This window comes from Thermobia domestica, chromosome 14 (assembly GCF_964235325.1).
Source record: "Thermobia domestica chromosome 14, izTheDome1.hap1.1, whole genome shotgun sequence".
Classification (NCBI taxonomy): Eukaryota; Metazoa; Arthropoda; class Insecta; order Zygentoma; family Lepismatidae; genus Thermobia; species Thermobia domestica.
In genome coordinates, this window is record NC_137467.1 from 194,775,427 (window position 1) to 194,787,668 (window position 12,242).

Consider the following 12,242-nt stretch of genomic DNA (forward strand, 5'->3'; position numbering starts at 1 on the left):
AATCCAAAATTAAGAAATTATTTTTTCTTCTCTTGTAGACTTAGCCAAGTGTTTGCAAAATTGGTGATTGACCACTGGTAACCATTGATCGAAGACGGTGCTAAGGAAAGAAACATAACGGTGCTAAAGAAAGAAACTATATGTGGATAACGTTTGTCGTCAGTAGTGGAGTATTTTTTTTTTTTTTTTTTTTTGTATATTTACTTTACCTAACATATAAGTAATTAATACTGATATTAATATGTTAGGAGATATCTGAAACAGGTAACGATTTTTCCTTTCTTTTCAGAAATTCTTCTTATCTTGCAATGAAGCTGAGAATAGTCTCAATAATTTTGTTAGGAATTTCCAGCACATGCGTCAACGCGAATGATATTATGAAAGATCAAAATATGAATATTGATTTAAATAAAGTTATCAGCAATTGCTTGCTTACAATCGTGCAGAAAGAAACTGAAGACAGAAGAACTTTGGTGTTGCTTCAAGAGAACAACTTTCTTCTCTCAGATGTTTTCCTAAGAGAGTATGGAGAAGGTGTGTTGGTGCTGAAAGTTAGTAGCCAATCGAAGGGATTGACTAACACACTCAGAAGTATAAGAAACTCAATATATTTCCTAATTATATTGAAGGAATTTGACTTGTTTGACAAGATTATTAATGATGCGAAAGATCTATCTTTTTGGAATTCGCGATCAAAATTCATTGTTGTTTCAACGTCTCAGATTCACAGTTCAAAAGACATTCGTAGACTGTTCACGCATTCCTTTCAGAGGGATATATTGAATATCATACTTATAGTTTCTGGAAGAGAAACTCTAGCTTTAACCATATATACGTATTTCCCTTTTGATAACAGTTGTGGTTGGAATGTAAAGGAGACTATCTTAGATAAGTATCAATTTAATAAGTTAGAACGTAATGCGGATTTATTTCCAACGAAAATAAAGAACTTAAACCAGTGTCCGTTATCAATCGCTTGTCGTAGTAGTCCATTCTTTTCTGTCTCTGATCGAGATTCGGAAGGGAAACTCACTTTTCGAGGAATGAAGGGGAAATTAATTGAAAGTATATCACAACAACTTAACTTTTCACTACACTTACATGTCTATGAGACGAGTAAGCGTGGAAAAGTATTCTCAAATGGGAGTGCTACAGGAATTATTGGAGACATAAAGTCTGGATTATATGAAGCAGATATGGCACAGTGGATCGCTAGTGAACCGCTGTGCTTGTATTTCGAATGTCTATATTCCAGAAAAATAATTGAAACCGTTTTCATTATTCCGGAACCAGGCACCTATCCTCAATGGAAGAATTTATATTTTCCATTTCAAAATAATTTGTGGCTATTAACATTTGTTACTTACGTGATCAGCTCTGTAGCTACAAACATAGTACTGAAAACGATCTTACGAGGAATTATACCACTTCAATTGCAATTTCTTAATAATTTGTCAATCCTGTTAGGAATATCCACCAACCCACCAGAAAATGTACCAATAATGAGACTGATGTTCTCGTTATGGGTATTCCCAGCTTTTGTTCTCATGGCCTGTTACAGTGAAAAATTGTTTTGTTTCATGACCATTCCAAAGAAGTATCCCCTAATAAACACTTTACGAGAAATGGTGAAATCAGGAATTGCTGTTGGTGGTCTTCATACTTTTCGAGACAGGTTCGCAACTTCATCTCCTATAATGAAAACAATATATGATAATTATGTTCCAGTATCTACTGTCATTGAAGGATTTCAGAAAATAATCAAAACTAAGAATTATGCATTCTATTGGAGTAAAACTTACTATGACTTCTTGAGATATAACCAATCTTTTACTGATTCTAAAGGACGATTTTTGCTGCATGTAGTTTCAGAAAAGGTTAATGTTATTCCTGGGTTTTATACCCTTAAAAGTGGATCTCCGTTCATAGAAGCGTTCAATGAGATAATCAAAAGCTGTGATTCTGCTGGTCTACTAGAAAAGTGGCGTCATGATGTTATAATTGCCCAGTCTCTGCTTGTACCTAGAAGAGGATTAGAGGACACTAGAAAACCGTTTGGCATTTCTGAGTTACTTGAAGCATTCTTGTTGCTAGCTTTTGGAATTATGATAAGTTTTATTACTTTTGTAATTCTATCTTTCTGTCATAAATGGAAAACGAAACCAGGAAGCAAATAACGAGAGTTGCTGGATTAAACTATGTTTCTAAGGTCCAAGGTTTAATTTAACTTGCTGTGATATTTATTGAAGTCTGTAGAAGTAAATCAAACTTTAAAATGTGAAGTATCATATTGCAGATTTTCTAATTATTCTCACATTTGTCTAATATTAGAACTAAACATTAAAAGTGCATCAATACTGTTAATCATTTAATTATATTCTTGCAAGAGAGTGGACATTTTCTTTATATAATTCACTTAAATACAATAATCCTGTTCTCATCATTCATGTATTTCATATAGGCCTACCTTTAACCCTGGATTGGTATATGTGTAAACGCGGCAGTCAATTGCTGAAAACTCTTTTCTTTTCTCATGTATTACTGACAGCAAGATTGTGAAATTATTTCTAGCTGCCTTTTATACTTTCAGTAGTCAAAGTATGTATACACTTCGGTGGCAGAAACAGGTCAGTTGAAGATCATGCATTGTTAAATGTGAGCATGAGGTAAATGTGAGCTTGGCGCTCACACGTATACCAATGGCGAGAATATCTTTTCTAGACTCAGTTTGTTATTCGTTTTAAACTTGTGACTTTGCACTTTCGTGTAGAATGAATAATCAAAAAGAAAATTCCAGCATAGCTAGATGAAACCAGTGAAGTTAACTTGTCATTTTCAATGGGTTTAAGTACTGTGTAGTAAAGTAAGATTTCAGTATATAATTGCGCCTTAGTGAGTTATTGTTCTGTTTTCTTTTATGTAGCGAAACATCGTTTGTTAGCATTATTTAGACATTCACTGTGTTTAACTACAAATATGTCTAATTCCTGATACAGAGAGAAGCATTTGGTCATTATAACGCAAATAATATTTTCTATAACATTAAAACTAGTTGTGTTTGTAACAAATAAACATTATATATGTCTTTGAAAAGGAACGTGAATATATTTAAAGAGAAAAACTATTATTTGGTTTTATCAAACAAAAATGTTGGACTACCGTGTATTACTTTGGCTATTGTTTTGAGTGAATATGTACTGCAAAGTCAATATAACAGTTTTGTAAAAAAAAAAAAAAGTGATTTTTCGAGTTTGTAAGTGTATGGTAACAACATTTCTCATAGTTAAAACATTTAGAAATGAATTGGCAGAAGCTAACAAGAATGAAGAAAAGGAAAGAAAAATAGATGTGAGTGCTTAGGGTTGCCAGATTTTGTAAATAAAAAACCGGGACACCAACCTCAGACTATATGTAAGGTCAGGATTCCTACTCATTTGGTCAGAATCAATTATTTGTCCAGGGGCGTCATTTAGAGAGGGTAGGAGGCTGCGACGACGCGTAGGATTTAATAATGAAACACGCCGAAGGTGCAGGGTTAGAAACCCAAACAAAATAATTTTAAAAAGTTTTCTACTTAAAAGCGTTGCACAACTACAGAGACGAGTTGATGCGATAATCGACAAATCCCATAGTAGAGTTCTGCCAATCATATAAATGAAATTCCATTTTTTATTAATTAAGATATAATATTTTAATGGTCACTTTAGCGTACAAAGCTCTAACATTACATAGACTCTCACAATAGCACTGAAAGTAATACCAGTTCTTGAAAGATTCCTTTCACATTAGAACTATTAGACAACATTCGCATTCTAGCATTCCCGATTAACATCTTAATGTTCATTTTCTTTTTTCAGAATTAAATTGAACAAAATATGATACATATGTATAGCTTACCAGCAATTAACATGTCCATACCATAACTGGAACTCAAAATATAGAATATGAAATGAAATCTTTGAGTTTTACGTCCCACACTTATGCCGGTTAGGCTAAAGGAGACGGTGATTATGAGAAATGAATGAAATGGTGGAATGAAGAAAGTGGGAGGAAACGGGGAAACCCCGAGAAAACAAAAGCACACGGTGTTTGTCTACCACAAAGTTCACTTGGCGGTCAAAATATAGATTAACAGGCACCACGTGTGACTCCAAAATCTTCCAGGAAATACGATACAGATGGGTTAAATAGACAAAACCTTAAGTCCACACATAACTTCTTTAAAGGCTATAAACTTTTTCAATATAAATCACCACTACACAACTTATAGCTTGCCAACCATTTTAAAGACGTAGAAAATTCTTAGAAACATTCAGAAACCATCACTAAAGAATATAACTTTCTTATCGGAGGCCATTTAAACAAGTAGTATTATAAATGCACCTATTTTGACTTCTATTCAGGCATATGTTACCTGAGTCTCCTTCAGAATACTAATGGCTTCCCAGCCACCTGTCTCCACAGACGAAGCGTTCATAGTTATCTAAGTCTCTGCTTAATTTTCGGGGCGCTAGCAGTTACCTTTTTTTCTAAAGTAACATGATTTTCCTCACAACATATTACAAGAGATAATCGCCCCCCCCCCCCACACAAGAGTTTGAGGAATACATATACTGTACTTTAGTCGATTGTTTATTAATATATAGAAGCGCAGTTAGTATGATTTCCAAAAGAGAAATACTGACGCTAATAATGGATTTTAAAATAGTAATAAGTGGAAATTTAAAACCACGAGTCAGCACATCTTCCAAGCACGTCTTATAAGAAATGTCTGATGTAGGAGAATGTAACTTTAAAACAATACATTCATAGTAGCTAAAATCATCCACTTTAGGCCAAAATCTTATTTTGTGCTCTGCTGAAAGCTAAACAACCCACAGGATTAAAGAATGGATGTGATTTTCAAACTCCTTGTTGCTTGCTTAGCAAAATTAATTGGCTATACAAATCTTCCGACAACATTCCGTTTTTAGGTAAGACGTACTAGTTGTTGCAGGTTGATTTCTTTAAATCTGAAGAACAAAAACCGTGCAAAGCCTTTTTGGGACACTTAATTTTTTCATTGAAAACCGGGACTGTACCGGAAAACCAGGAGTCTGCAACCCTATGAATGCTTCGTTCATACGTATACCAACAGTGTGACATCAGAGACGTTTACCAATCCAGGGTTAAGCCAAGAACTCTGTATAATTAGTTTACGGTACGATTCATTTTGAGGGTTTTACGTTAGTCTGTCTCATTAATTTGCTATTTTGAGTTGGTGGGCACAAAGTATCCCAGTTGGTAGGAGATGTGACTAGTGATGAGCTCAAAGAGTCTTGGTCTTGCAGTTTTTGCAAGAGTCTTGAATACAAGACCGAGACCAAGACCAGGAATCCCGATGCAAAACCAAGACCAAGACCAAGGGGTAAAAGACCAAGGCCAAGACCAAGACCATACTTGCAAGACCAAGACCAAGACCAAGACTTGCGCAGGAGGTTTGCACAAGTACCGTTACTACTTGATTTTTTTTATAGAATTTAAAGACGAAGGAAAAAAATCATTACTTTTTTTACTTGAATTTCCTGGCTTCAGTAAAAATGCCGCTGGAGTGAATGTGTTCCCTGTAGTTTATGCAATTCGTGTGAATCGATCTGCCCCTGTAGCATATAGCAAAAGTATGCCGTTTTTTGAAATGGTTGTTCGCGTTTTCTGCAGATATTACTTATTTTCAAGCCACACAGGTGTCATCTTGCACCATGTGAGCCTTTTTGGTGCACAAACACCGTGTGCGTAGGTTTTCTCGTTGTTTTCCGTTTCCTACTACTTTCTTCGTTCCAACATTTCAGTCATTTCTCATCATCATCGTCTAACTTAGCCTTGGTTCATAATCGTGGAAAGTTAAACTAGATACTTCATTTCATTTCAAAGCATATTTGAGGTGTTCTTCTTCCAAAACTAAAGAGAAATGTAGTATTGAACATCGGTAATTTCGTATACCATTAATGCCGACTACATCTGTTGGAAACTTTTAATGCGTGCTCATAAAGTGAATATCGAAAATAACATTTTCATGGCATTGGCAAAACCTTAGTGCATATGACGCAAATTTGATTTCATGGGCGGATGCTTATACGTTGAATAATTGTTTATCAATATAACTTTTAGCCTCCTTAGATATACGGCACGTCGAGGATTGAGCGATATAACATTATACTACAACAATAAATCTATATTATAAAATTGAAAGTGATTATGTTTGTGACTCCTAATCTCTTGAAACACCCAACCGATCTCTATCAAATTCTCAACATAGAAGAAGTTCAGGCCTGGAAAGATTTTTATCATTTTATTTCGACGGTGTAACGAGGGGGAGCGTAAGGGGGATATTGTAAATCTTAAAAAATAAAAGTAAAAATGACTGTCTTTGTGACTTCATCACTCTTGAACCAGACGATCGATCTCAATAAAATTTTCAGCATAGATGAGGTTCAGAGTTGGAGTGTTTCTTCATACCACTTTGATATTGGAACTTAGGGGAGGGGAAGGAGAGGAGAGAGAAAATGTACAAAATAAATAAAACTTAGTAACTCTTGAACCACCCGACAGATCTCTATAATATATTCAACATAGGTGAGGTTCGAACCTAAGACCGTTTCTTTCATATCACTTTGACGGTGCATCTGAGGGGAGGGTGAGGGGAGATATATATATAAATTATCGAAAATCACGAATATTAATGTCGAATCCATAGTTTTCGGGGTCGCTAAGATGAATAGTGATACTTCCGATCCCGTTTAAATGCAAATTCAGCACTGAACTTGAGGGAGGTGCAGGGAGGAGATATATAAAAATTATCGAAAATGATCATTATCAATGTCGAATCCATAGTTTCCGAGGTAATTGAGATGAAGAGTGACACTTCTGATGCCCTGCCTCGCAAACATGGGGGAGGAGGAGATATATAAATTTGTTGAAAATGACAAACATTTACCCTGCCGAATCTATAGTTTTTGGGGTTTCTGAGATTAACAGTCTGATGCCTTTTAAATCCAAATTGAGCCCCGCAACTTGGGGAGGAGGAGGGGAGAGAAATATATAAATCATAGAAAATGGCCGATATCAGAGAACGCTTTAGTAATAGTAAAAAGTGACTGACTAACGAAAAATATTATTTTTAAAAAAATTAAGCTAACAAAGTGGGTAATTGATGCTTGTAATCCATATTCACAAATGAGACTGATTTTGTACAGTTATTTCAAATAACTTCGAGTTTGATGCCGTTATATTGTATTTCTAATATAGATCAAAATTATTTATATCAATTGAGTTTACACAAAAGACATAGACAATTGAGTCGTTTTCAGTTTCCACTCAAATTATTCTAAAATAATATTAAGAGATTTGCTTATAATAATTATTATTTTAGTTTCTTCTTCTTCTTCTTCTTCTTCTTTTTTTTGTCAATATTGCTAAATATATCATCAGGAACAGGAGCATATTAGCTATTCTACCATTATTGGCAGGTTACTTGTTGCAACTGAGAAGCATAAATGTACGATGGTCCTCAGGTAGTTTCTTCGTCTTGACGTAGCAATTTTCTGTTTTAATACCTTCCTTCAACTACAGTCTCCTTCGCTCCCTCCCTCTCTTTCCTTCCACCACATCCTCTAGCACGCCTATCATAATACAGTTTTTCCTCAGCCAATATCCCAAACAGTTTCTCTTCCTCCTCTTAGCAATATCTAAAATTCTTTTTTCTCCTATTGCTAATATTTATAACATCTTCTCATTCGTTTTGCGTTCAACACAGTTAATTCTCTCCTTTTTTCTCCATGCCCATACTTGGAAAGCCTGCATTTTTTTTCATCGCTTTTGCGTGATGTCCACGTTTATGACCCATACAGTACATATTGGAACCAGTAAAATAAAATCTCAATGTTTAGTTGGACGTTTGTTGGACGTTTTAACTACATTAGCTAATTGTAGTTAAAAAAAATTGACGCCTTTAAAGTGTAAAAATAATTTTGCAATTCATGTTATTTCAATAATCTATGCCGTCTTGATTTTCTCTCAGGGGTAGCCTCCCCAGTTTGGAAACCAATGGAGTGTTGGATCTGTTAAAAAATATAAAAAAGATTACGAAACGTTATGATTTGTCTTGTAAGTAGTGAAGCGTGGGCACTCATTAAAAAAATAAAGGTCATCACCTATGTTGTACACTATCATCATACGTACACGAAGGTAAACTATATTACATTTAGATACATATATTGTATTTCCGTTACTATTGGCGCATTGTAGAGTTTATTATCCCTTATATCCAGAGTAAAATTTACCTATGAAAAGCGTAAGATTTCTTAAAAGCAAGACTTGCAAGACTCTTGCAAGCAAGACCATGACCAAGACCAAGGGTTCCAGTGCAAGGCCAAGACTGGGTGTGCAAGACCAAGACCATCCGGGTCTTGGTCTTGGTCCTGCATTTGCTCATCACTAGATGTGACTGGAACTTAGAATTGTCACTCCTAGATGGCACAATAATAAATAGCTGTTAAGTTTGTCCTGTGTAATGTTCACTTCAGTCACTCTAGATTTTTGTGAGAGTTCCTAATTTCTCTCTTTTGAGAGGTATTTATTCTTACCAGGTGGGCACAAAATGACTCCACTTGGTAGTCCGTTACAAAAATATACCTAGTAATGCGAGGGTTAAAGTTACAACACAAGGACTTAATTGAATATAATATAACGCAAAGGTATTTTCAATTCATTAATTACATGTAGATACAATTCCAACGAAACTAGAGCTAGTACTGAATAGTATTTGTTAGGGGTATGAGGCTTAGTGTATGGAATGAGGCTTGAGTAATACTTTAGGGTGGAAAGTATTTTAGTATTAGAACTGTACTAGGAAAAGCGAGAGAGAGAAGAAGAACTGAGAATGGTTGCTATGTAGTTGTGAAGATATCAAGTTAGTTGTTTATGGAATTTAGAGAGATATGACGTTAGTTGTTGTTATTTCGGAGCTTGTTGCAGAATAATGTTGTAAAGTGATAAACAGAGTTAGGTGAGAGAAAAGACATATAATTAGTCAAGAAATGTGATGGTATTCAGAGAATATGTTATTGTAGAAGTGTGAAATAAAGAGTATTGTGAAAAGTACATATTATTGTATATGAGCAGTGAACAGGAATGTCAGAAGCTTTAAAGAAGTTTGTAGAGTTCTATTTTAGGCAAGAGTTTACCTTAACAGATTCTATTAGAAATAGCTTAACAGTATTGTACTAAAATCTTATGGATGTCATTTTGTGCGCTATGATACTAAAAGTAATATGTTAATTAAAATGTTGAATCTATTAAAAGAATAAAATGGAATTAAAATTTATAATTTCAGAATATTTTTAATAAATTAAATTTTATAGAAATTATCATTTGCACAATTAGTATTCTATCCAAGGATCTTATAAAATAGAGGATCTGCCCATATGTATCTTCATCCTATAAAATAAATGAAGCCAAAAAACAACCGAGCATCGGCTCGTCTGATTGGCTACTCACGTTTCCGCCATCGTCTGATTGGCTACTTTCGTTTCCGCCATGATTGTTGGCTCAAAACATTGCGATCCTATTGGGTGGAGTGGGCAGAGTAGGGGTGGCGAAACTGGGACGTATGGCTTCAAGATTTTGTTGTAAGGGTAGATCCTCTATTTTATAAGATTCTTGGTTCTATCTGTTATTTTAACAGATAAAGAAAAAGAGGTTAAATAAATCGTCAAGTATTCCTGTGGTCGACCATCTTTGCATGTCATCACCATCAACCATACCTTAACGCGTATATTGTTAGTCTATTGTATCTAATTTCTTTTATAGTGGACGCTGAATGAACAGTATCAGGCATCAATTGATGGATGTAAACATGTAAACATATAGGGCCTAATTCAGAGTCATTCTGACGTGTGATTAGCACCAGACTAAAGAGCTCGACTAGCATATGTTTCCTGCAGTAGTGAGGCCTTTAATATGAGGATAACCATACGTCAAAACGATCTGCATAAGGCAAATAGTTACGACACAGCTTCCCCTGCACTTCCTACAAAGAAGTCCACGAGATACTAAACCAGGTTAACCCAGTTACAACGGATGCCACCTTAGGCAGCTACGAGAATAGGAAACGCTATCCAAATCCTTAGGATAAGATGTAGACAACTAAAAAATATAACGAAATTATAACAGCCTGCAGAATTTCTCGCGTACCACACCTAGTTATACCTAAGATAACACAGGCATATTCTTATTCAATGATGCATTGCAGACTATTCTGTTTATGAAAATTGAAATACCCAGAAAGACCTATGCCAAAACAATGAACTTTATTCCAGAGATTAGGTACTTGACAAGACACAAATGATTAGAATTACAGAACTGTACATCATCTGTGAAATAAAATCTTTGGGTTTTACATCCCACGGTTATGCCGGTTAGGCTAAAGGAGACGGTGATGATGAGTAATGAATGAAATGATGGAATGAAGAAAGTGGGAGGAAACGGGAGAACCCCGAGAAAACCCACGCACACGGTGTTTGTCCACCACAAAGTTCACTTGGCGGAGGCTGGGATCGAACCCAGGACCTCAAGCACCAGAGGTGAACGCTCTACCACTGAGCCACCGCGGCCCCCTGTACATCATCTGTGATATTGAAAAATCAATATCCTCTGAATCCACAAACTGCTAAGATCAGCGCCTCTATACATCCTCGTATGGAATCGAGAAGGGGCTGGATATCTTCCTAGGGAACATTCTGCTACGTGCTTTGCACGCAAGTCCAAAAGTCATCTACTTTTTCCTATGGCAGACAGTGACGAAGAAGTCTGTGACTATGCAGACCCCAGCCATGCACAATGGGCGACATGTCAGGTGACCGGGCAAGCCACAGAAGTAGTGATACCAGGCATTCTACGAAGAAAGCCTGCATGTTCCTCGCCACATGTGGCTTCGCATTGTTCTGCTGAAATATAGCGTTTGAGTCTACCTGTACAGGGCATCATCCCTAGCCTTAAAACGACACCAGTATATCGATTGCTGTTAAGATTGCTCTGCAAAAGGATAGGTTGTAATCAATGACGCCGCACTCCATCACACTGGGCATTTGTCCGCTTTGACGCTCAACAATGCAAGATGGCACCACAGTAGCATCGTACACGTTTGCAGCCATCACTGTAGGACAGGGTGAAACGAAACTAATCCGAAAACACCACAATTTTTTCATTTTGGACGGCAGTGATGGTGTTCGTGTACCCATATTAGTGTGATATATTTTGTGGTTTCTGATCAAGAGAAGCCATCGCAACAGTGTATCAACACCAGTGACAGTGATTCAGTGTTGAGCCAACACTGCATCTGTTATGGCCATTCGGACAAGATGTATGTGATCCCGTTCGTTGGTCACATTGTGTTATCCAGTTCTTGCTCGTCTCTTTAAACGATCCTTTCCTGTCCACTGCTTCCACAAACTGTAACACGTCATTCTGTTCTTAGAAAAAGGAAAGTTGTAGCTTTTCTCTGTATCTAGTAACGTACAATAATGCAGTTGTACAGTAGAGAATATATCACCAGTTTGCTTTTAGTCGATATGATTGTGGAAATACAGTATATCTATTGAAGTATGATAATTGGCTAAATCGGCTCCCTGTCTCAATTATGAACATGTTAGAGACTTGACCCACCAGAGACTTGACCCACCCACTCTACCACTGATCCACCGTGCCCCTCACAAACAGCAGTATGCTGTCCTTGAGCCATACTTGTGATTGCAACGTGATTGGATAATAAGTGAACAACTGGTTTGAACTATTAAAAACATTCAAAATTTAGTGTGTTCAAAATAAGGAACGCCAGAAATAGCTAGCAGCTATAATGCTTTCAGATTTATTGTCTAAGACCAGTTCAAGGTGAAATATATACTCTACAAATCCTTGTGGACGTCAATCCTCCTTGTCTCGCCCATCTTTCTGTTTTGTGCAATTGTGGAGAAAATTAAATCAAATCAAATCCTTAAGTTTTACGTCCCACAGTTATTCCTGCTAGGCTGAAGGAAACGGTGATAATGAGAAACGAATAAAATGGTGAAATGAAGAAATCGGGAGGACACGAAAGAAACCCACGCGCACGTTGTTTGTCCACCACAAAGCTCACTTGACGCGAGCTGAGATCAAACCAAGGACCCCACGCACCAAAAGTGAACTCTCTACCATTGAGCCACCGCGAG

The 12,242-nt window shown here is 36.4% G+C and overlaps 1 protein-coding gene across 1 annotated transcript; it reads left to right on the plus strand.

The window, feature by feature from the left end:
- The first annotated feature begins 392 nt into the window (after window positions 1–392).
- On the plus strand, window positions 393–2,177 carry LOC145670200 (ionotropic receptor 21a-like). Its single transcript, XM_081738578.1, has one exon. It carries the CDS (start codon window positions 393–395, stop codon window positions 2,175–2,177), a length of 1,785 nt encoding a protein of 594 aa, XP_081594704.1.
- The last annotated feature ends 10,065 nt before the right edge of the window (window positions 2,178–12,242 follow it).

Bases quoted from the DNA above. Each gene is read 5' to 3' on its own strand.
- LOC145670200 (XM_081738578.1), top strand. From the start codon at position 393: ATGAATATTGATTTAAATAAAGTTATCAGCAATTGCTTGCTTACAATC.